Source organism: Tribolium castaneum, chromosome 1, assembly GCF_031307605.1.
Source record: "Tribolium castaneum strain GA2 chromosome 1, icTriCast1.1, whole genome shotgun sequence".
NCBI lineage: Eukaryota > Metazoa > Arthropoda > Insecta > Coleoptera > Tenebrionidae > Tribolium > Tribolium castaneum.
Genome location: NC_087394.1, coordinates 27609965 through 27634581, shown reverse-complemented (window position 1 = coordinate 27634581; position 24617 = coordinate 27609965). Strand labels below are relative to the sequence as shown.

General features: G+C 36.8%; 4 protein-coding genes and 1 long non-coding RNA gene across 12 annotated transcripts in view; 1 reads left to right on the top strand and 4 right to left on the bottom strand.

Annotated features, from left to right (window-relative positions):
* Positions 1 to 1450: 1450 nt before the first annotated feature.
* On the bottom strand, positions 1451 to 7386 carry Xpd (Xeroderma pigmentosum D). Its single transcript, XM_965751.4, has 10 exons — positions 7203 to 7386; positions 7052 to 7151; positions 6752 to 7006; positions 6470 to 6703; positions 6202 to 6422; positions 6018 to 6151; positions 4571 to 5100; positions 2117 to 2395; positions 1680 to 2066; positions 1451 to 1633 (listed from the first exon to the last, which is right to left on the bottom strand). Exons 1-10 carry the CDS (start codon positions 7205 to 7207, stop codon positions 1499 to 1501), a joined length of 2280 nt encoding a protein of 759 aa, XP_970844.1. The 5' UTR covers positions 7208 to 7386; the 3' UTR covers positions 1451 to 1498.
* Positions 7387 to 7481: 95 nt separating this feature from the next.
* Positions 7482 to 9500, bottom strand: Tbce (Tubulin-binding cofactor E). Its single transcript, XM_965808.4, has 5 exons — positions 9333 to 9500; positions 9061 to 9256; positions 8235 to 9015; positions 7900 to 8185; positions 7482 to 7853 (listed from the first exon to the last, which is right to left on the bottom strand). Exons 2-5 carry the CDS (start codon positions 9243 to 9245, stop codon positions 7552 to 7554), a joined length of 1554 nt encoding a protein of 517 aa, XP_970901.2. The 5' UTR covers positions 9246 to 9256; positions 9333 to 9500; the 3' UTR covers positions 7482 to 7551.
* A 65-nt stretch (positions 9501 to 9565) lies between these two features.
* On the bottom strand, positions 9566 to 11553 carry GatB (Glutamyl-tRNA amidotransferase, subunit B). Its single transcript, XM_965865.4, has 7 exons — positions 11359 to 11553; positions 11043 to 11310; positions 10680 to 10995; positions 10397 to 10632; positions 10040 to 10353; positions 9860 to 9983; positions 9566 to 9813 (listed from the first exon to the last, which is right to left on the bottom strand). Exons 1-7 carry the CDS (start codon positions 11439 to 11441, stop codon positions 9592 to 9594), a joined length of 1563 nt encoding a protein of 520 aa, XP_970958.3. The 5' UTR covers positions 11442 to 11553; the 3' UTR covers positions 9566 to 9591.
* Positions 11554 to 12297: 744 nt separating this feature from the next.
* Pkn (Protein kinase N) overlaps positions 12298 to 24617 on the top strand; it is a 29278-nt gene continuing 16958 nt past the window's right edge. For 3 of the 7 annotated variants that reach the window (XM_008193852.3, XM_008193823.3, XM_015977910.2), the window contains exons 1-3: positions 14326 to 14608; positions 15343 to 15674; positions 19124 to 19454. In XM_008193852.3, coding sequence (XP_008192074.1) covers positions 15606 to 15674; positions 19124 to 19454 — 400 coding nt within the window. In that variant the 5' untranslated portion in view covers positions 14326 to 14608; positions 15343 to 15605. Of the gene's footprint in view, positions 12538 to 14321; positions 14609 to 15342; positions 15675 to 18192; positions 18314 to 19123; positions 19455 to 24617 lie in introns of those variants that run through there. The other 4 variants (XM_015977912.2, XM_015977911.2, XM_015977914.2 and 1 more) reach the window with 4 other exon arrangements.
* LOC135265719 (uncharacterized) lies at positions 13239 to 18190 on the bottom strand. 2 transcript variants are annotated; one of them, XR_010333523.1, is made up of 3 exons: positions 18051 to 18190; positions 17886 to 17978; positions 13239 to 14176 (listed from the first exon to the last, which is right to left on the bottom strand). It is a non-coding gene; the product is annotated as an uncharacterized LOC135265719 (long non-coding RNA). The 2 variants fall into 2 exon arrangements; XR_010333522.1 differs by lacking the exon at positions 13239 to 14176 and having other exon boundaries at positions 15724 to 17978; positions 18051 to 18120.

Here is a 24617-nt window from a genome sequence, read left to right as displayed (position 1 = left end):
GCCCATTTATTGTACGATTAATGTATCTACCACTTTAATATTTAATAAATAATAAGTATAGGAAAAAAATTGTGAGTCTTTTGAGTTATCTTTAAAAAAACTTAAAAAAACAAGAAATTTGGGCGAAAATGGTTTTAAAAGTACCAAAATAGGCGAAATGTTGTTTAATTTTTGTAGTTTTCGACCTCTTAAACAGATTTTTGAGCCAAAAATTCAAGTTTATTCACGAAATATTCGCCCAATCTGATAGTAAAATTATAACAAAAACTAACATTCATTGTTACTAGGAAGAAATTAAATCATATTTGGTAATCAGTCAAAAAAATTAATCTGGGTAGTTTTCAGCTTTGTCTGACGAGGAATTTTATCTTTTCATGAGTTGACACCGCTTAAATATTGCTTGTACCTAACTTTGCTACCGTATTATGACAACTAATAAGATTCAATCAGTTATAATTTTGGATTTAATTTTTTCTACAAGGTGATTTTGAATTTCTAATTCGGTTGACAATTCTTAACTTCATTTCTAAGAGCTAAACGAACCATATACTAACAATAATTCAATATTTTTGTTAGGTTTTACGTATAATATTTGTCAAGCACAATCGTTTTCGACTGCAGTATTGCAAATTGCTAACAAAAATAAAATACATACATAATAGGAGACATACGTCCAAATCTGTTACCAGATTTTTCACGAGATAATTTTATGTTGTCAGTGTGAGGATTCAGAACACTTGTATGTATATCTACTTATACATTATTCCAAAATTATTTCACGCAAATCCTTTATTTTAACAGTTCATTGAACCTTAATGAATATTTCTTGTGTATTATTAGTTGCACATACCCTAAGCGTACCTACCTTAGTTTGAGAATTAAAAAAAAAATTGTTATTAGTGTATAACATGCTACATAGCACGAGCTTGTACAATATAATGCATTGCACCAAACATATTTTTTATCCTCTCGGTTGTTTTTTTTTCAGATTAAATCGTTAATTTTCTGTTGCGAAATGTTACAACTATTTAAATAGTTTGCGAATGAGTGTAGATAATTATCTTCATCCGAGTTAATTACGGAAATCCAGTTTTTAATATCAACCATCAGCAATCTCGCTACTTATCAGAAACCAGAATTATCCATATATTCTCTTATTGGTGACATAAAAACGAGTCAGGCATTCAGATTACGTTCTATTCACGCAAAAAACCTAAAATTTCTGGTTACGAACAACTATTATGCATTCTTGTCTAATAAATAATCGTCAGTTTCCTTTTTAAATATTCTAACTAACTTCAAACCCAATTAGTACTATTCCAAGTAAAATCGTAACTAGTTTTCTCCTTCACTGAACTTGCAGCGCACACCGGAAACAATCAACAAGATACCTCGTACTAAAGGAGTGTAAGTGCATTTTACGCTCAATTGGGTCAGGAAATCAGGAATAAAACATTTTTTCTTGAAAATACTTTATTACGTAAAAAATAATAACAAATCAATTTTGTTGCGCCTGCTCTTGGATTTTACTCGCCTCCAAATTCTGCAACTGCTCCAAAGTGAGCAAAGACACCCCCAACTGGTCCTCCCTAGTGAACGGCTGCGCCATCTGTCGCAACCACCGCTTGGCAATCTGCAAGTCAAACTCACGCCACTCTCCCTCACAACCCCCAACTCACCTGGACCGCCTCCTCCGTCGACAGATTCGTCAGAGAGTCCTTCAAATGCTCCTGGATCCACTTGGGCAACTTTGACCGCTTATCCGACCTGGAAAACCTCTTATCGGCGAAAATCATGATACCGTAGTCGGTCTTGCCCCTGATAGCCCTCCCCACGCACTGGGCCGCGTGTCTCATGGCGTCAAAGGTCAAAAAATCGTTCTCCCGGATCTGGAACTGGTCCCGAAGGTAGTCGAGGCGCGCTTTGAGGATGCGGCTCTGGGTGTACACGTAGGGAATGCCGAACATGAGGACTGCGCGCCCCAGGTGGTGGTCGAAGTCGACCCCTTCGGAGACTTTGCCCCGCGCGACGGAGAGCAGCACGGCCCCGCGGCCCGACTCGCAAGCCTGGAAATTCCTACTTTACCGACTGTGGACAGGCTGGGGGAAAAACATACTTTGATGTAGTACATGAGGGCGAAGCTCGTTTCTGCCGAGTCTTGGGTCTCGATGAAGAGGAGTTTGTATCTTTGGAGGCTGTCGATGACGCCTTGGTCGTACCAACTGGCCACGACCGATTCCAGGTAGAGATAAGAGGTGAAGAAACAGACGATTCCGTCGGGGACATTGGCGGCTATTTCGACCAAGAGTTGGCCGTAGTTTCGGATAACAGCATTGTCTTCGCGTGTCTCGAATTTTGACGAAATTGCGACTTGGTCGTTGCCTTTTGACACGATCTAAAACGACCAATGAGATGATGATAATGATGTTAAAAGTATACAGTTAGCGGCAAAATTATTTAAAACCACACTCGTAGTTATTTGTATACCAAGAGAGGACAGACATAGGTTCTCTCCCGAAGTTGAACTAATGCCCAAAGCGAAGCAGAGTACAGTAATCTAAGGAAGAGAAGAGACTTTCTTCCTCCAGTGCTATTATTATACGTATGATTTTTTCGCCGTCTTCATTAAAAGATATCGTTTTTCACCCTACAGATATTCCATGACATAACTTTAAAATGCAAAAATTGTCCAACAGGCTAATTCTCTTTTCAATTGAACTGAAAATTTTACAACTTTAGGTTTTTGAGTAATGGTCTCTCGAATTTTTTTAATGGAATCCCTAATTTTTTAGTCTCTTCGAAACATCTTACCCTCTGTTTCTAAGACCACTTATCGTCGGATAGATTTTTATTGGTTGCATATTTGCTAAAGTAGTGAATGGAGATGATCTGATGGGTGTTACGCAACCGATAGAATTTAACGAAAGCCCGTTCTAGAAATGTTAGGTGACAACATAAATTTTAATACTACTAACAAAAAGCAAACTAATAAATTTGTTATTTCGACAAAAAAAATCATGAGAGTAGTTTCAAACACAAACCTATTACCTTCTTTTTGTATTTTTGGAAACAATTGGAGAGAAAACAGAGAATAGACCACAAAATTTAGACGATTTGAAAAGTCCGGAAGTTCTTCGTAATGTGGGAACATTTCGAAAATTTTAATTAAATAAAAGAATTATTTTTTGTTAGATATTTGAAATTGTGTTTGTTTTTTGATGGTATTAAACATTTACGCTTTTCACTCTTTTGGATAGTTTTTTTTATTTTTATTTATTTTGGTTCAACAATTAAAAGATCTATCGACATGGCTAAAAAGAAATTGATTTGTTCGAGCATTTCTGCCATTATAAAATATCTTAGGTTTTAATAAGATAATAGTTAATAATAATTTATCCGCTCACTGAATATGGTATGGAACCAAGCGTTTTTTGCCAATACTACGAATAAAATAAATTAAAATAAAATAATGGGTACATTATCAAGTTTGTTAATAATGTAATTATTATTTTTGAAGAATAAAATTTTTCGGAATGAATGACGATTTATTGATTAATTTTAAATCAAAAGTATCAAAAGTTTTGAACTTAATAGTAGAAATTTCTAAAGATAAGATCCAATATACTCTTTCACAGTAATACAACTTTCAACTTCCGAATTACAAAAAATTCTGTTACCATTTTCTGAAATACCTACTATTAACTGGTTTAAATCATAAGCAATCTTTTTTGATATCAATGTTTTGATTTCAGGGCTCCAAGGACAACAGAAAGGGTAAGTTTTTACTTTTTTGTAAGTTGTAATGAGTGTTTATGTTACGGACACGTTTGTTCATCTTTTTCCAACTAATCAGACCATATTATATTTAAAAATGGTGAAATATATCGTAGTTGCATTTTTATCAAATTTGCGGAACATCAACTGCATTATTTTGGCACGATTTTTGAACAGGTTCCTAATTAATTAAATGGAACATCCATTTTTTTTTATTTTTCTAAAAACTGTATGTTATGTCTGAAGTTAATAAATCAAAAGATATTTGACTTTAAATGTTAATTCAGTTCTTATTCAATAAATAAATTATAGTAATTTCCACGGATAAATGGTTCAGTTATTTTTCTGTAATAAATGACGAATAATGGCCTAAGCGTTGTTATTAGCTAAAATTTTCATTTTTTCCACTAGTGAATTTTTTTCATGTTTAAAGGTTAATATCGCATCTTTTGAGTAATTAGTTAATTACTAATTACTGTAAGTAAGAGACACCAATCTTTCAATATTTTTATGTGATAAAACTTAAAAGTTTCCTCATTTTTTTAACTCTCCAAAAAATGTTGAAACATACCTACTTTCTTCCTTAAAAATGATTCAATTTTTTTTTTTTTATTATTCTTGGTTTTTGAATAATTACCCCAAAACTTCCTCACAAAGAGTCATGAAAAGCTACGTTCAAAAATGCAAAAAATAAACGGTGTTTATTCCGCACATATACTATAAATTTTGTGCAAATTTATTTAAATAACTTAACATTCAATGGTCAATGATGAACTCCACCAACCTCTGGACTTACCATTGGTAGCAAACAAGGCCTGGCCAACGTCATAGTGAACGAAGACATGATCACAGGATGGAAGTTCAAAATCTTGGGGTACATATCTAGAGGGGATAGGGTTCCAGAGGTTATAACCACGGTTTGAAACCGATCAAAAACCGGTTTTATGGCAATCGACGAATCCAAACAACTGAAATGTAAGATCGGGTTTGACACCGTCGGTGTCTTATCATCAAACGGTTCTACGATTATCGTAAAACCTTTCGTATAAGTGGCCACCAAAGTGGCCAAATGTGTGACTAAAATGACCGGACTGAAGTCGGTCAAGTCTGATATTTCCAAAGTTCTCAACAGAGATGCCAAGCGTTCAGCACAGAAACGTAACGGTTTTCGTTCAATACAGACTTTGGATTGGACGTCTTTTAAAAATCCAGCAGGGCTTTCTTGCACCACGTGCTGGACTCGCAGCCGAGTTTTGAGGTATTCGAGGAAACGTTTCAGGAAACTGACAAAGTGCTCGGCGTTGCGAATATTTCCAGGGACGGCCTCTGAAAATTAATAAATTACGCAATTTAATTTTTTTTCGAATTACTGACATAATAAATAACAATCAGCCCAAAAAATTAATTCGGAAATGGCAATATTTTTGCCTCTGTCTAGCATTTAAGTGCATTTTTGAGCTACAAAATTCTTCTCAAAGCATTACTAAACCAGGCGGACAAATCACAAAATATCATCGAAAATGCGATTATTTTTGCATTTTCCGAGCATTTTGTATGGTTGTTTTAGCCTGAAGTTCAATGATTTCGAATAATGCCCTCAAAAATAAGACAAAAAATAAGCAAATAAGTTTACTTTTGAGAGATTTCAGCAGAAAAAAGATTCTTATTTAATCGAAAATGACATTATTTTTTGCTTTTTTCATGTGTTTTTATTTAGAAACAGTTATTTCGTTGAAGATTGTTTCGTTGAAAAATATTCGACTGAATTAGGTCAACCAAATTTGGCTTTACCGAGTGTTTACCAGGTTTATGAGAAAAAAACAAGGTTTTCCTCCAAAAAAATTCGTTGAAAAAAGGATGAAAATCCAGGAAAATATATCGCAATTGATGCTACCTATTTTATTTATTTATTGTCAGGTCAGGTCAGGTCAGATCTGTTTAGTTTTTTAACTTTGTTAAACATGTTTAAAAATTATACACAAATCGAAAATTATACTATTGAGTTTGTTTCATTCGAATGACCTCGTTTTCGAGTGAAATTTTGCTAAAAATAAGTTAAAAATTATCAAACTTTGAAAACAGTGTTATTTTTTAAATTCTCAAGCTGTTAAGTACAAAGTTTTTTGGCTAAAAATCACTAAATTTCTTCATTTTTGTCAACGCATTAAGCTGTGTCTATATCACTCAGTGTTGCCAACTTAATTTCAACGTCACGGAATATATAAATCTAATTCGGGTATTACCCTGGAGGATGGCGTCGGGCAAGACCGGATTGGCCAAAATGACGTCAGTGTCTCGCGCCACGCTAGCGTCGCGCAGCCCCTCAACTAATCTCTGATATTCTTCTTGCAATTTTTTGTGATCGTCTTCACGCATCCTAAAAAATTTTAAAAAATCCAGAGAAAACTTAAACTTCCGGGGATTTACTCGGCCACAGTACGTTCCAATAACTGGATGTTGGCGGAAGCTCGATCGATAATTCGTTTGTTGATTTTCACACTCATTGAGTCGATGCAAACATTATCGATATTGTGAGCCTCATCGAAAATAACAACTGACTCTCGTGTCAGCTCTTTGGAGACGACTTCGGCGATCTTGGGGTCTAGTAAATAGTGGTAACTGTAGACTACGATATTCGCGTAACTTATCTAGGAAAAAGGGTCAGAAGTGCAATGTAAAGTGTGACCTCAAGTACCACAAAACGAGACAGGAAATAGGGGCACCAGTTGCGGTCCCGTCCGTACTGTTTCAAATCATCTATACTGTAAACCCCAAACGGCATCGTACTTTCTTTGCCATCCAAAGCGAAACCTTCGTAATACTGACAAATGGGAGTTGTATCATCGTAATTGTGCCTCTCCCTTATGTAACTCGCCGTTAGTGCGTGGCATTTTCCGTCCACAATCTTACCCTCGCGCTCAGTACTCACCTGAAATTTGCAAAATCAAGCCCGGTTATGCACCCCCAAATCACCTACTTCCGGGTGAATACATAGATTCTTCCGTGAGGACAAAACCAGCCCCAGGAGATGGGGGTACTCCCCGTCCAACTTCTCATAATACTCGAGCAGTTTTTTCAATTCTTCCATAACTTTCTCGATTTCGGGGACAGTACGAGAGCAGTAGATCAACTTGCGGACGTCATGGGGGTGCTCGAGCATGTATGCAACAACGAGGGAGAGAATGGTGGTGGTCTTACCCGTCCCTGAGGGCATTTCCAAAAGGCAGTGGCCCTAAAATTAACATAAAAAAGGGGCTGTGAAAGGCGGGGAGCGTACTTTGGCGTCCAGGGCCCGCTTGAGCTCGCACATGTAGGCATACTGCTCGGGGTAGATGTAGTCATAGGGGAAGTACACGATTAAGCCATCGACGTTTAGTCTAAAATTTTCGGTTTTGAGGCAACTCAAGTGCCAATAGTCGGGTTCTTACTTCATTTTTTGTATGGTGCTGGGTGAAACCGTGGTGTTTACATTGACCCGGTAGTTTTTTTAGGTTATGGCATGTTTGGAAAAAAGTGCGGTTATGCAATTTTTTGTAATATTTTCTAACAATAGGAACGTTTCTATTGCTGCTAATCGATTAGTAAGGAAGAAGGGGGCCTAAAAATTTAAGTCCTGTGAGCTGGAACCACGTATTCTATCAGTTATTCAAAGATTCTATAATAAGTAGGGTTATGTAATGTATTCAAGTATTCAAGAAGAAAACACCTTTTTATTTGGAAAATATTTATTAAAAACTTTATTGAATAAATTAATGGTTTTGTACAACACAAAATCAATCACACTTTGTCTTTCACGATAATTTTATCACCATTTTGCATTGAGTAAACTCCGATTTCTTTCATTTCATCCTCTAGAAGAATCTCGATTTCTGGATCGCTCTTGCTGGCGTAAATCAAGTGGGGCCTTCCACTCAAGCTGAACATTTTCTGTGTGAGGACTATAAGTTTTTGCACAGTCATTGTGAGAGGCACTTTCTTTTCTACCGTAAAGTCCTCAAAAACTATACTTAATTGGACCAACGTATTTTTAATAATTTTCGGTTTTGAGACAAGTTCACTCTCTTCCAGCTCGCCATATTCTGCAAAAATAACCGTAAAAACGTAACAAAAAAAATATAAACAGACTTTGTATCAATTCCAAATATCTGTTGTGGGTTTTGAGAAAATCAGCCTCTTTGTTGGTACCCTTGGCGTCCAACCATTCAAGACCGTACTTTTTCATGTAGTCGTATTCAGCCCCCCGTCTCTCAGTGGCTTCAATCTCAACCCCATTTAAAATTTTCAAGTTGGCAATTTTTGCGATTATTATTTGATGGATAGTGTCAGGTTCTTCCGATTCTGTGATGGGGTTTTTGGAAAATCGCAGATTTTCTAAACTTTCAAGCCGATTTAACTCAGCCACAGAACGCCACTAAAATCAATCCTCTCATGAACGGAAACGAACAAAGTTTCAGTCTTACCTCACGGATCAAGTTTTTCACAACACATAATTTTTTCATCGCTCTGAAAGCTTGTACTTTGGGGGAATCACCCTCAAACTCAATCAACTGGAGCCCAATATTCTCCAGAATAAGTTGCTCCAAGTGCGGTAAATCCCCCAATTTGCAGACCTCCGTCCAAAACTCAATGTTATTCCCTTCAAGATCGAGCAACTTTAATTTGGTGAAAAACCCCTCAGGTGTGCTAAGCCCCCGGATTTTGTTATTCGGAGCTCTGAACTCTTCAACTGACGGGAAAATGCGTCCAAGTTGGCAAATGTGCCCCCAGTCCAAGTCCATACACCCACAAATCAGAGTTGTCACGTTTGGAAAACTCTCACTAATCGTTGGCAAGTCCAGCAAATTCTCACTAACATTCAGCCAAAAAAGCCTCGGCAACTGGCGGCAAATCTCAAAAACGCTCTCCCAAGACACTAGCAAATTTTTCGAAATGTCCAACTCTTCAATATTCGGACACGTTTCTCCGAGTCGTAGCGGCGGACCCGCCGAATTAATCCCTTGGTCACGCAAATTGACGATTCTCAACGACGTGAAGTCGCTCTGTTTGTGGAAAACCTTGTCAAAGCCGACCATTTCCAAAAAAGGCGCGTTCATGTTTTGTTGGATAAGCAGCTGCTTCTGTTTGTTGATTTTGGCGGTGAATTCATCCTCGAACTGGCCGTAGCGCGACTCAATCGACGCTAGGGCTGATTTCCCGCAATTGACCTTCTCAGGCCTTATGAAGGAACCTGAAGTCGGGTTTCTAAAATTTGGTAAAGTCGGGGTAAAAATGAATGGGGATCAATACCTGGTGGTGAAATATTGCACTCCGTTGACGCGGCCGTCGTGTTTGCCCCGCTGGGGGTTGTCCCAGTCGATCCCGAGCCAAATTGAGGGCTTGCCCTCGATGGGGCCCACGTATTTTACCGTTCCGATGTAACCGCCGCTCTCGACGCGGTCCCCAATTTGGCAAGGAGAGTGCGAATTTGTCATAGCTGTGATGTCTACAAAATTATTTGTGATGATTTTTTTCGCAAAATTACAGTGAGGTTAGGTTGGAAAAAGGGTATAAAAACTTACTTTTTTCAAGTCAGGTGGGTTAGAATCAAGCTAAATTTATACCGTACGGCCAAATTGTTACAATTATTTCAATACATACAACACATTATTGATTTAAAAGTAATATGAATCACAATTTTTTTGACATTTGTGATCGGCCCACGAAATCTTATGCGCGTCGAGACTTAGGATATTTTGCGCCAAACGATTCCGGGTTTTCACCCGAATTTAAGGAAAAAATAAAACACAACAAATACATTACGACTGTTTATTAACATGATTACTGTTTATTCAACAATTCTTTTAAAATCTTATCACATTTTTTCATGTCTGCTCTTTGTTTACTTTTCGTCGCCACGTATCCAAGAAGTGCTTTAAAAACTTTCGTTTTTCCGCCCTTGTACTGTTTCACAACTTTTTCGTTCTGGTCTAAGGCCTCCTGACATAACTGTCTCAACGCATCTTCGTCGGTAATCTGTAACCAGTTTTTTTCTCTCACGATCTGGAAACAAATAATTCGTAAGTGAAACAACTTCGGTCTTGCAAACCTCAAGTGGCCGTTTTGTGCTCCCTTGGATGATTTCGTCCAAGACGAGCTTAACCGTGTTTCTTGTGATTTCACCATTTTGCAAAAGTACGGCAATTTCCCCAAAATAGTCAGAATTAAAAGAACTGAAAAATGTAACTTAATCCCGATCTAAACTACTATGTTTCCGCACTTAACTCACAATTGGCTCGGTTCTAAATCCATCTTATTCAGAATCGAGGTGTACTCATTTATCAACAAGTTGGCGAGTAGTTTTCCCTCAATTTTTTTCGCCCTCCAAACGTCCTCAAATAAATTTAACAGCGAACTATCATTCACTAAAATAATGCTTTGCTCTAGAGTCAAACCGGAGCTTTCCCTCAGTCTAACTCTCGTTCCTTCCGGTAATTCCGGGAGAGAACTTTTGAGGGAGTCAACACTGACGCACCCTTGAGACACCGGACCCATTGCCACGTGCAAGGGGGGCAAATTAGGCTCCGGCATGTACCTATAATCCTGAGCAAATTTCGAAAATTTGACACAAAATTGAAAAAAAAACCTGCACTTGCTCCTTGTCTCTCATTGAAACTGTGACTTTACCCAAAGCGTCCCAAGCCCTAGTTTCATTCTCCACAGCCCCCCCAGACTCCTTCACTTGAATCTGGCGCTCGATTTCGTACCGAATCGCCCCCGCGACGCCCCTCACCGACCCGATATTCTTGATCTCCGTGCGCACCCCCAGAGCCTCCCCTTGTCTATTTATGGACACGTTCGCGTCCACCCGCAGGGCCCCCTCTAAAAATTTCGTAAGAATGTTGCCATTGATTTTAAAAGGGGCCCACCTTCCATTTTGCAGCTGCAAGTGCCAATGCGTTGCAAAATCGCGATTAATTCCTTAACTAGGGCTGCGGCCTCCTCGCCGTCGCTCAAATCGGGCTCGAAAACGACCTCCATTAGGGGAACCCCCGCACGGTTTAAATCAACGAGACTGCGGTCAGTGTCGTGGAGGCTCTTTCCGCTGTCTTGCTCCAGCTGGAGCTGCTTAATGCGGACTTGCCTCTTGTAGGGGGCTTTGTGAACACCGGGGCTAAAGACTTGGAATTCGAGACGGCCGTCGTTGGCCAGAGGGTGTCTCTGCTGGGTTATTTGATAACCGGCCTCAACGCAAAAATATAAATCACCAAAAAAACTGGTCAACAACTTACAGGGAGATCTGCGTAAAAATAATGTTTGCGGTCAAAAGTTGAGACGGGATTTATTCGACAATTCAAAGCTAGCGCCGTTAAAACCCCGAATTCGACGCATTTTTTGTTAAGTACGGGCAAAGTGCCGGGAATTGCGCAGTCGAAAAGGGCCACATTTGCGTTCACGGGGGACGAAAACTTGGTTGAAGCACTTGAGAATAGTTTACTGGTTGTGTTAATTTGGGCGTGAACTTCCAAGCCCACGACACTGTTCCATTGATTGTTGGCGCTAAAAATCCAAATTTGAGTCTAAATTGGGCAAATCTAGCCCCCATACCCCGCTTTACTAGAAAATAAACGTCTGGTTCTTTGACATAAATGACAGCCCCTGCGAAAATTATAGGTAAATTTATTGAACATTTTGCCTATTTTAAACACGTCTATAAAACAGTTTCCCTTTTTTTTTAATTTATATACAAATTTTTGGAGATAACCTGAAAATCGGAACAATGACCTTCAGGTCCAGAGTGGCCAACCATAAAAAATTAGAACGTGTTTACGTTATCACGATAGGAGCCTAAATAAATGGTTGTATTTTTTGTTGGTTGTGGTAATTTAGAGTAATTTTTTTCAAGAGAATGGGTGAGATTTGTGTGGTGTTCTTGAGTGGTTTTATAAAATTTGCTTTTTTTCCTGATTGAATTCGTATTGGTGCACCTGATGACGCTAAAACGGCGTCAAATTTAAAGTCTTGCAGTTTATCCGTACAGTATTACAAAAATTCGTGGCTTATTATCTAATTAAATTAACCGAATAGAAATTACAAATATTTATTTTGTTATCGTTTAAAAATAAAAATTACGACAAACAAGCTGTGTTTTCTTAGCGATAAATTTTTTGCCCATTTTCCGGGAAAACCTATCACTAGTAGCGAATAGTACTAGTTGAAAAAAAATTATTCAAAGATTTTTAATGGAAACTGATGAGAGAAATTTTTAATGATTGTGGAAGTGTTAATTAATTAATGCCCAATTAACCAAAGAAATGCAACGTTGTGTGTATTTATTAAACTGGTGGCGATGTGTGGCTGAAAATTCCTCGGAATTAAATGAAATTCAAATTTAATTAACGATTTTTTTAAATTTTTTGTTAAATGTCATCGTATTCCCAGCGCTGTCTCGCCGCCTAGATCGGAGCACCTGTTGTACTCCCATCCTCCACATGCGAGGCCCGATATCTCCATCTCATGCTATTTCTCAGCGAGCCAATGAAAACAAACTAATTCAGTCGTGTTGCGCCGGCAAAACAGTGCGCGTCGTAATGTGATATGTAGAAAAATCGTGGCCAAATATTTTACAATTGAACTGGAATATTTAACGAAACGTAAACAGAGCCGTTAATTTCATATGTGCTTTCATTCTAACCGCTATGTGCCGTTAAAACACCGCCAAACCGTCCGAATTCCACATTTGAGTGATGTAAATTTGGATTCAAGATGGCCGACTCTTATTACCAGGTGAGAAACAATTATGTATTTTTGTAATTATCTCAGCGTTAATAGCGACTATTAGCGCACAAGCTGGAAATTTGGCTAAGTAATGGGCTAATGGATGTCCTTGCGGGCCCGAGTGGCCAGGTCGCAGCCGTAAACAGATTAATTATTAGGTTATAATCTGGGGGGCTAAGCGAATTATCCTTAATTGTCTCAATTGCTGCGTTACGCTGTAAGTCAAGGTTTTACGTTCATACCGGTTTATTTTCGGATGCAAGTTTACTTATTTGTGGTTATCCCTGTTTTCAAGGTTAATGTCTTATTAATAAATAATTTGCCGTAAAGGTGGGAACGCTGGCCACTCGAGATAAACTTCACATTAATTAACCGAGGCTCACACATAAGGCAGTGGCATTGATTGATATCTGTTTTCTATGTTGTTGATCGGGTTTTTAAATGAGTGACAAGTATGGAAAATGACAAACAAGTCGCTGATGAGCTGCCTCAAATGCTCAGGAATTCACTCACTTTCTGAAACAAAATGTTTGGAAATTTGTGCCCACGTTCGGGTAAACAGGAATTCGGTGTTGAGATTTGGAAAAAGGATGCTTACTTTTAAAACTGAACAGGAAGAGCAGATGGTTTTCTAGTAAACTTAATTGTATCTGATTTGTAGCAAGAATTCAAGCGATTGGAATAAAACCAGATGTTTTTGGCTTTAATCGTTTAATTATTCTATACTTATCTTTTCCGGCGAAAATAAAGGGTCATTAAGGCAATTACAGGCAAGCAAAAATAGACATTGTTTGCTAACATGTAAAACAACAGGAAGAAATGACGATTTGTGTTCAAAAACACGTAGAAAACTGGTGATTTTTCTTATCTAACGCACACATCACAGGTAGTGTTAGATTAGGCCGGTTTTCGGGGAAATTTATCTAAATTCAAACTTCACTAGACCATAAAATCATGACTGGTTTGTGGTTTCAGATATTTTCAAATGTTGCAAATAAAATCATGAGATTTTGTTTTTGTAAACAGTAAAATGCAATAATCTCTGAAAATATCTCATGTTTATGCAAAATATTTTTGAGGATGCTTCGAAGGTCGAGTTTTTCGTTTCCCGATGTGGGCGGTAAAGAAAACTTTAAAAATGATCTATTTCTCCAAAATTTTAAAAAAATCTATGTTTGTTTTTCTTTGTTTTCTCAAATAGTCCGTAAAGTGTTATTTTAGTGATGGTTAATCTGTTATATTCGTCAGTGAATAATCATGGAAATCGTCTTAAAAATGACTGAAATAGTCCACAGAGTATACATGTGTGTAGTTTTGGTTACATAATGTTTCGTTTAATTAGCATTTCTGAAAAAAATGAATGTTTGAAGTTATTTTTTACATTCATATTGGTGATAAAAAATTAAACTTAGCTGCCTTGTGTACAAATAAATTATTATCTGATAAATCTTATCAATGGGTAATAAACATGCATTGAAGTCTTCTGTTTGCGTTTTTCTTGAGAAGCTTTGAAATCTTGGTGTTTCCCTCCCGTCTAGAAATTTCCCAGAGGTGTGTATCGATTTCCTATTCGCTATATTGTTTTACGCTTCCCATCAGCTACCATGCACATTCAACCAGTTTCCATCTGGGCATATCAAACCTCCACCTAGAAAAGAATTTAAATGAGAAAACCAGCTTCGAGTTTTGAAGTTGCGGACAAAGTCAGTTGTTTGGTTATTTGTTTAATAATACCCGAGTTACGGTACGTTTTCGTTGCGACTGTCTGCGCTTGGATATCGAACTCCTTTTACCGCAGTCAGCGGTGAAACATTGTTACGTGATGGTCGATGTGTACAGAAATCATTTTATTTGTCTTTAGTATTGTAATTCAATTCGTAAAACTGTGGTCGGTGATTGTGATACATTTGCGAAATGGTTGGTTTTCTTTCGTCATCTTGGGGAATATTTTTGATGCAACTTTGGTGACACTTTTTTTAAAGACAAATCAATACTTAAATCCTATCTAATCTAATCGAATTAGGACAAACTGGGTGTAGTTAGTTTTCCCAGTCCGACGCCTCTTTGTTCTTAAATTATTGTAAGTGTAAAGTCCAAATATTACGCCAGAAACACATTTTTATCTTATCTCATTGGTAGTCATTAAATCTATTAAACTCAGTTGCGCGTGCAATAATTGAGAGCTTTAATTTTCTGAAAATTAACTGTGATAATTGTAGACACGGTTACGAAAATTTGCATAAAAATCTGAAGATACTTGTGATAATAATAAAAATTGCGAACTTTCACTCATTGAATGATGAATGTACATAATATCCATTAAGAGGATAATTTTTAATTTCACTCGTGGTGCAATAAATTTATGGAAATATCAGCAAACATGAATTTCAAGTAAATTACTTGACAAAAATTGATAATCGTGTTTCCCGATGATTAATAGTCGTGAATTTTCAACGTCATTCATTATCTTTACTATTGTGGTACATGGACGCCATTCATTACCTTTTACAATGAAATGAGGTAACAAACTTTTTAATTGCACAAACATTTTGTATGCTAGCGGTGGCTTATGTAAATATTTGGGTATTTTCGATTGCGGATTTTGCAACAATGGCTGAACTGAATACACCGCCAAACTTTTTATTTTTGTGTTTTTTTGTTCACGACGTTTGAGTAATTATTATTAACATTTTTCGATTGTATGAGTGGTTCTGTTCGTTGTTTTATGCAGAATGCAAATTCGAAACTTAAGATTTTTTGATTGGCGTACACCAGGAGATTGGAGATAAAAGTGTGTTGGTTCGATATTTCTAGGACTACCATCCTTCTAAAATTCCATTGCCGGGTCTCGCGCCCAGATCGTGATAATTTCATGTGGCGATTCAAGTGGGCCATCGAAAAATTCGCGGTCATCGTCTGGTGTCCATGAACTCGATGGTTTTGAGCACCTGTATGGACAATAATCTCGACTGACTTGGCGCCGACCGGCATATTCATCATTCTTTTTCTATTACTACTGGAAGTTGTTTGTTGCCAACCATTTCCAAAAATGTGAACTTTGCTGTGAAGTGCCCAAAATGCTCGTCCTCAAGAAAAGCGCCGAGGCGCATGTGGGCTCGCTGGGAGTGTGCCTCAAACAGAATTTGGTAGGTGAAGAAAAATGAACAGTTTTATTGTAGAAAGTAGGACGAATCATAATTAGCATGAAATTTATTTAAAGTTTGATTTTCTCCAGCATTAGTGAAATTGTGGACACGATTTAAATCAGTTTTCTATTAAATAAAAAATCGGCAAGATAATGTCACTGGCACCGGCTCAGATCCGGCTTGTCGAGAATTTTATGCATCACACACGGGTTTGAGGAGATCTTCATTGTATTTCCAAGACGTCTAAACGGTGATTTCCTGTGCAGGTACGACTACCTGTCTTGATATCCGGTCGCAACCATCTCGACTTTGTTAATTAACTCGGAAATTTCATTTTACGAATGTTGGCACGCAATTGCGTCAATCGCTTATGTATCCTCAGAATCCCGTGTGAAAGTTATACAAGCTGTTATCGAGTCAAATTTTCGATCATTATTATTGAATTAAGTGAAGATGTGGGAGAGCTCTCTTGATAAAACGGAACGTTTTGTAACGTTGACATGAAGAGAAATGTTAATTTTCAATCTTACTGATGTATGAATAGAACATATCGCGTAACTGCTATCTACAAAACGTTGAAAGCATTTCACGAAATGTCTAAATAAAATAATAAGCATCCGACTTTGCTGGAACTAAGTGAGACAAGGCTTGTTTGTTCCATTTCAAACGATAACCGAGTTGACGACGACAATAGTACAATTATTAATTTTGCTGGGCTTGATATGGGTTACTGTGACATTGGTCTCTTGCTTGCATGTTTATAATCTACGTAACAACATTTTTATTTATTGTTAATTAATAATGTTGTCAAACGTTATAATACGCAATTTCTCGGACCTACAGACAATTGTTGTTGCGTTTCTTGAAAATTATATTAATTACTTCAATTATAACATTAATTATAGAGATTCGAGGATAATTTAGCATCACAAGCCCGAAGGTTGAAGGTTTTGCTAGGTTTGATGTTTTTTGCTTTCAGAAGTGTAGTACTTTCATTCACTAAATAGTTTGTGTTGGAATGAAGGGCCAACATTTGAGGCCGTCGAACTTAATGTGTAGGTGATTTAATATTGTGTATACGTAGGACAATTACATTCTCACCTTATCGGTATAGGTGTCACGACTCTCACGCCATGTGATTTAAAACACTTGAAAACAATAATAATTTGCTATTGCAAATCGTCTTCGCCATTATTTTTGTGAGAACTTGTAGCTAACAAATAAAATTGTCTTGTGTACAAACAACAAAACACGAATTTACATTGTTACCGTAATTATTATTAAACAGTAAGAGTTTATATGCAATTCAGTGAAGATGATCATTTAATTAAAGCAATGCAAATTTATAGCTGGTGTGACGTAAGTCCAATTTGTTTCACTTTCGATAAGTAATTCTTATCAGTTTGTTGCAATTAGAAGGTGATGACCGCAAAATGCATAATTTATAAATTTGATAAGAGACGTTGTGGGATTTAAGTTATGACAGTTGTTATCTGAACAGGTGGTTTGTAACAATGAATGAATTATTTAAAAGAATAAATATCTGCTTGATGATTGATCGATAAATACCACGGTCGATGTAATTGGAAATAAATCATGTCTATTGTGACAATTATTGTAAATATTCAGTCCAAGTTGAGGGTCAATTGGATTTAAACTATTCATTAAAATTGTTTCGTCACTTGCTGATTTCGAGCAGTTTAGGAAAGGTCAGTTTGATGCGGTTTCAATTTCCTGAAGGTCAAAATTTTGCTGCGATTGAATCATCGGTAGTGAAATAGATTACTACCAGCCCGCCCAACACTTTTTTAATCTCTGTTTATGAGAGAAACGCCAAAAAGATTAATCTTTGTACATCACACTCGACAGATGTTAAATTTTAAAACACAGGTGACGATTTTGTGAAGAAAACGAGGCAAGTAAACCTTGCTTAGATTTATTTAGCCAGAAGTAGGATAAGCGAATGAGTTGAACCAACAACACCAGAACCCTACTGCAATGAGAACGAGGGTCAACGGTTGTGCTCTTGACCTCAACAATAAATTTTTTCGCCGCGAGTTTATTAAAATTTTGCACGGATGATCAATCTGTTATTTGGAATTTTTCCGGGGTGTTTCAAGCCGGAAATCACTTTAATCACGGCTATTTATCCTTGTTGGGAGATGATTTGATGAAAAGGATATGACATTGTGTGGTTCCGGACAACTTAACTGCTTCGTCTTGACGTAATTGACTCGGATTTGCCTCATTTAAATTATCTAGTACGGTTCGTTTAATAGGATGCAAATTGCGTAACTGAAAACTCTATAAATACGTTTTTATTAGTGATTGTAATGAACATTTGCCTTTTTACTGCACGGCACTAAATCAAATTACCGATTTTAGAAGCTCCAACTAACAAATTTTCAGCACGATGCGCTCTCGAATCACTTTAATCAAACAATACAGTGTGTACAGTGTCTATATACAGTTTTATCTGCGTAACAATCATTCTTATCTGTTATCTTGCAAAATTTAATACCTTATTTACATCAGTTGGGTTCGGGCTTTTGGCGAGTTAAGGGTGCACAAATTAGTGCGATTTTTCAAAAAACGCAATGTGGTTGTGGGACAAAGCTTGTGGACAAGACGATTTCGAAGTTGGTATCACTTTTTGATTAGATTTGTAGGTACATATTTGTTGGTATCGTAGCAATGAAAACGTTTATTAACCTTGCCCAGGATCAAATATTTGATTTGCCACATAACTGTGCTTGTGAAAAAAATTGAATAGTTTAATACTTGCATACATTTGTTTCTTATTTTATTGTAATTTCTTTTGTTTGTTTTGTGAGTCATGATTCACATAATATCGATCGATTGATACAGTCATTGACATTCCATTCGAATTTTTATCTGTAAATCTCATTCTGATGCTTTGCTATTTTTAGTTTTTGATGATTCAAATTTTATTTTGGTTTGGTACACCCTGTATTTTAAATAATTGTCAGACATTTATTTTTTTGTCCGTCCTCGTATTATTTTTAGTTTTAACAAATCTTGTCGAAGCCTACGTGCCGCCTACACTGGAATTCTTGCGTACATTTTGAGGTGACCGAAGGGGAATTTTCCCGTTTTGGTAGCGGACTCTAGTCGCTTATCACCGGCGTAAAAGTCGCCTTTTATCACAAAATAAAAGGAAGTCTCGCTTTATTATGCAAGCCTTGTTCTGTAGTGAAACAATAACACAAGAAACTGGGTTGTGTCCAAAATTGTTTCCTTTCGCAGTTGGTCTTTAAATGTATGAAGAATTTAACGACGTATTGTGTAACTTTAAACAATGAGTCGGGTTATGATAATATCACGGATGAATTTTTCTTCGGGTTTTTTCTGTGAGAGTGTGGGAGGAAGATCGTCAATTAGCGCGCGACTTGACGGGTTTCGATTTCATTGATTTTCGTTATTTACAGGGCGACTATATTAGACACCCGGTTCTCTACGAGCTGTCCCACAAGTATGGCCTTCCGACTGAAAACATTTCCGATTCCCAGCTGTCGGGGAAGTTGGAAGAATTGAAAGAAATTATAAGGAGGGAGATCCGAAAAGAGTTGAAAATTAAAGAGGGTGCTGAGAAATTGAGGGGAGTCTCGACCGATAGAAGATCGCTAAATCACGTTGCTACAATTGTTAAAAATTCTAACTGGAAACTAGCCGAATTAAAAAATGAACTCAGCGAATTGGAATCACAAATTATACTCTCTCAGGGACACACTACGCCATCTACACCATCATCAAACGGGGGTAAGATTTCTTTAACTAAATGTCTAGAAGTCGAGAGGTTGTAAACATTTTTGGGTGACATGTCGATCAATTACGGACATATTTACGTTTGTGAGTCACAAAGGCGCGTATCGTTTTGTAATAATGAGAAAAAGTTGTTAATTGTTTTAATTGCTTTTTATGGCATTGCACTTGTAATATCAATGTCGTTAGAATGTCAGAAGATGAAGTTAATAAACGGACAGGAAGTGCAAAAAAGTACGCGATTTGTTTTAATTAAGGCAATTAATATTATACAAACATGGAAATGCTTTGAGGTAAAAATTGAAACCGTTGTTATATGCTCTATTGATCACAGGGAAAGGATTGCGGAGCGATCCATGCATGAGGAGAATCCGAAAGTATTTAATGAGATGACCCACCACTCCAAAAATCGACAAAACGAGATTCACAATCGGTGGATGTAGTAATAAAATTTGTATCATTAAAATTTTTCGACAAAGTTAATGAGGCGCTTCCAAGAAAATGTCCAGCTGATGTGTTCGATTTTATTAAATGATACTCCGTTATAACACATAAACGTAAAAATTGTATAAAAGAAAGATAATACTTTGTTGGTAAACAACTTGTCTGTTGAACAACAAACATGCAATAAAGTGTACATTACACAGTATTGTGTTTTTATTCCCTGATGCTGCACACAAAATGAAATTCTCACGTTTTGGCTTTTTTACAAAGCGATTTGACCAAAAACTTTTTCAATTATAAAGGCGTCTCAACCACAAATTCTGCATAACTTTCAGCTTTAATGCTATTGAAGAAATTTACGACTAGTTTTAAAAGCAGCAGTTTAAATGCAGCTTTCTCCAGCCAGCATATATTGTTTAGTCGTTTTTATATCGCCGGTGCCCATAAAATTTCTGATTAACACGTCGAACGATGCATTTTTTTAACAGTAGATATCGTTTTCACGACGAATTTTATTAGAGGGTCAAAATGTCACCGAAAGCGGGTGCGACACACATTCACGGTTTAGGTCGCCAAAATATTGACTCAGTTTGAACCATATTGGAAAAAAATAATACAACAAATTGTAAGAATGCAAACTACAACAGATAATAACAGTCAGAATTTTTTGGGTAGATATAAACATTTTTAAAACTATTGGATTGATTGTTATTTCTTTGGATCTGAAACATGGAAAAAAAACAAGGGATGAGATAAGCTTAAGTGAAGTTGCAGAGGCTATGGCTCCGGCCCAAAGGGAGACCAAACACAAGTCACGTGACTAAATCGTCAAGCAAATGACATATCGTAAGCGATCCGGCTCGAAGGACCAAAATGTTTTGTGTAAATTTTTGATGATAAAAAAAATACACTTGATTATTTATTGTTGCTATAATAACAACTCTATAAAGAAAATCAAAATAGAAAAATGGCATTTCAAATCAGGAACACCGTCTGCGTTTTTAAAAGTTTAGTAACGAAATGAATGGATTGATTGTTATGTCTTTGGATCTGAAACATGAAAAAAAACAAGGGATGAGATAAACTTAAGTGAAGTTGCAGAGGCTATGGCTCCGGCCCAAAGGGAGACCAAACACAAGTCACGTGACTAAATCGTCAAGCAAATGACATATCGTAAGCGATCCGGCTCGAAGGACCAAAATATTTTGTGTAAATTTTTGATGATAAAAAAATACACTTGATTATTTATTGTTGCTATAACAACTCTCTAAACAAAATCAAAATAGAAAAATGGCACTTTAAATCAGGAACACCGTCTGCGTTTTGAAAAGTTTAGTAACGAAATGGATGGATTGATTGTTATTTCTTTGGATCTGAAACATGAAAAAAAACAACAAGGGATGAGATAAACTTAAGTAAAGTTGCAGAGGCTATGGCTCCGGCCCAAAGAGTGACCAAACACAAGTCATGTGACTAAATGTCAAGCAAATGACATATCGTAAGCGATCCGACTCGAAGGACCAAAATGTTTTGTGTAAATTTTTGAAAAAAAAATACACTTGATTATTTATTGTTGCTATAACAACTCTCTAAACAAAATCAAAATAGAAAAATGGCACTGTAAATAAGGAACACCGTCTGCGTTTTTAAAAGTTTAGTAACGAAATGGATGGATTGATTGTTATTTCTTTGGATCTGAAACATGAAAAAAAAACAACAAGGGATGAGATAAACTTAAGTAAAGTTGCAGAGGCTATGGCTCCGGCCCAAAGAGTGACCAAACACAAGTCATGTGACTAAATGTCAAGCAAATGACATATCGTAAGCGATCCGACTCGAAGGACCAAAATGTTTTGTGTAAATTTTTGAAAAAAAAATACACTTGATTATTTATTGTTGCTATAACAACTCTCTAAACAAAATCAAAATAGAAAAATGGCACTGTAAATAAGGAACACCGTCTGCGATTTTAAAAGTTTAGTAACGAAATGGATGGATTAATTGCTATTTCTTTGGATCTGAAACATGAAAAAAAAACAACAAGGGATGAGATAAACTTAAGTGAAGTTGCAGAGGCTATGGCTCCGGCCCAAAGAGAGACCAAACACAAGTCATGTGACTAAATGTCAAGCAAATGACATATCGTAAGCGATCCGGCTCGAAGGACCAAAATGTTTTGTGTAAATTTTTGATGATAAAAAATACACTTGATTATTTATTGTTGCTATAATAACAACTCTCTAAACAAGATCAAAATAGAAAAATGGCACTTTAAATCAGGAACACTGTCTGCGTTTTTAAAAGTTTAGTAACGAAATGGATATTGTTTGTTATTTCTTTGGATCTGAAACATGAAAAAAAACAAGGGATGAGATAAACTTAAGTGAAGTTGCAGAGGCTATGGCTCCGGCCCAAAAGGAGACCAAACACAAGTTACGTGACTAAATCGTCAAGCAAATGACATATCGTGAGCGATCCGGCTCGAAGGACCAAAATGTTTTGTGTAAATTTTTGATGATAAAAAAATACACTTGATTATTTATTGTTGCTATAATAACACCTCTCTAAACAAAATCAAAATAGAAAAATGGCACTTACACCGTCTCCGTTTTTAAAAGTTTAGTAACGAAAAGGATAATTTTGTAAAATTTTGATCTACCAAATTTAGGCGGCCTGTTCAGTCGTTTTGATTTCAATATTGGAGCGAAAAAACGTTACAGGAAATAATCCCGTTTTTTATGGCGCATCTAGAATCGTTTAGATGTCAGAATAATCTAATAAACTGTAAAAAATGTGGTTGTACAGGATCTATAATAAAGCTGTTGTAGAAAAAGGCAATAAAGACGTGTCTTGACGTCGTCCCGAGCGCATCTGACGTTCCATCTGCGTATGAATTTTCGTAATTTTCTCGTCGAGTAAAAAGTGGTACCTCCGCATGCGTTAACGGGACATGTAGCGTACAAATAATAATCGTTATTATCACATTCCGCATGTTGCAACAACACCACAATCCTGTCGTGCATGCCGCCGTTGATATTTATCTGTTGCTTTCGCACACATCTCGTACGCCGCCCACCCACTATACACCGTCTGAAACGTGAGCCCAGCCCCGGCCTTTCTTTCTTCCCGCTATCGAAATCACCAGCATGTGCCCAACCTCCCAAGGTCACTGCACCAGGAGCCCGAGTCGCGACGTAACGGTCCGCCTTTCATTCCATTCCGCAGATGTTTGTGCCCGTTTTCCGTGGCCTGGATCCCGGGGGATTTTTCCAAGCGCAAAGCTGGACCCTTGGAAGTGCACAGATTTCAACCGCAATCGCTCGCTCGCTCGCTCGCTTGCTCAAGGCGAAAATACCAAACGAGTCAAGAGCAATGAACTTGTGGATCTAATCGATTACGTACACTGTGACAATGACTCTTTTGCTCATTTGCAACGTTTGAGGTTATCAAACAATGAATATTATACAAGTGGTTAGAAGCGACAAGTGGTATTAGCGGTATTGGGGATTGTAAAAGCACAACTGATCTCAAACATGTTTACAGTGTGATGGCTGCGGTTACCTTCGGATTGTATGCAAGCTTTTTACTATTGTTTCACGAAAGTAGTCACATTTACTTTGTAAGAAAGTGGTATCTCGGACCACTTAAATTTTGCGAATAGCGAAGCGAATGTGAGCGAATTAGTCTTGTAGTCGCCACGAACAGTGCGAATCGATTTCATTACTTTATTTACCTTCAGAAAGCGTCCTCAGGGACGTCTCTTGTCTTTTGCAAGATTTGTTTTTTTTTATAAAAGAAAATACATTATTTTTTCCCGGACCGGCATTGTTGATTTAATATCATGTGACATTTGTTATCAGTTATGTATTAAGGATGACACACCGATGCTCGTTAATTATTCGTCAACTAAAACTATTTTTAGACCATTATTTACAGAAAATTATTTAAAAAGAAGAGCAATAAAAATCACATTTAGAGCTTGCAACTAGCGTTACAGGCAATTAGGTGTTTGTGTTAGAACGCTGTAATAAAATTGTACACTTGTAGCAACGTTACTTATAACTGTACCTAATTAAATTAGGTCATACGCTGGTATTTAAATTTTTAACACGTTTTTCTTTTCGATTTCACTGCTGATTTTTCCACAATGTAAAAAATGATAACAATTTGATGAAATATTTGAGGACTAATTATTACGACGTTATCACACACTTTTAACCTCTTGGTAAAAAGAAGCAATTACATAAGTGCTAATGTCAGAATTTTTTTATTTATCTGATAAGTGATTATCTTGAACATGTAAAAATTAATTTTATGGCTACCCACTTACAACTTGCCGCAAAGCGAATTGATATCTTTATCTAAAATGAAGCTGAGACATTTTGTTTGTCGTTTATAAAGCAATTAAAGCTCCGCATCCTTACAGTGAAAAAACTTTACAAAGCATGAAATTTTTTGCAGATTTTTATCAGAAATTCCTTTCTGGTAGGAATCTCAAACGAACTTTCTAATCTCTTCTAAATATGATACGAAGCGAAAACCGAAAATATCCAATTAATTTCGGATTAAAAAAATCCCAGATTAAAAATCAGTCTTCGCTGAACGGCTCCCAAACGTGGGAATGTCGCGGTTTATTTCCAATTTAATGGTGATTTATCACAATTAAATCACTTTTCAACGCAAACACTTGACCATATTTAGCGATTTGTTTCACTC

Coding starts and splice junctions, on each gene's coding strand:
- Xpd (XM_965751.4), bottom strand. Junction 6,423..6,469: donor ATTTCCTGTCTCGTTTTGTG/GTACTTGAGGTC, acceptor CCTTTTTCCTAG/ATAAGTTACGCGAATATCGT. Junction 2,396..4,570: donor GGCCTTGTTTGCTACCAATG/GTAAGTCCAGAG, acceptor TGGTCGTTTTAG/ATCGTGTCAAAAGGCAACGA.
- GatB (XM_965865.4), bottom strand. CDS start 11,441: ATGTTCAATAAATTTACCTATAATTTTCGCAGGGGCTGTCATTTATGT. Junction 10,354..10,396: donor GAGACAAGGAGCAAGTGCAG/GTTTTTTTTTCA, acceptor AAATTTGCTCAG/GATTATAGGTACATGCCGGA. Junction 9,984..10,039: donor GATTTAGAACCGAGCCAATT/GTGAGTTAAGTG, acceptor TACATTTTTCAG/TTCTTTTAATTCTGACTATT.
- Tbce (XM_965808.4), bottom strand. CDS start 9,245: ATGACAAATTCGCACTCTCCTTGCCAAATTGGGGACCGCGTCGAGAGC. Junction 9,016..9,060: donor GTGCAATATTTCACCACCAG/GTATTGATCCCC, acceptor ACCAAATTTTAG/AAACCCGACTTCAGGTTCCT. Junction 7,854..7,899: donor ATATTTGGAATTGATACAAA/GTCTGTTTATAT, acceptor TTATTTTTGCAG/AATATGGCGAGCTGGAAGAG.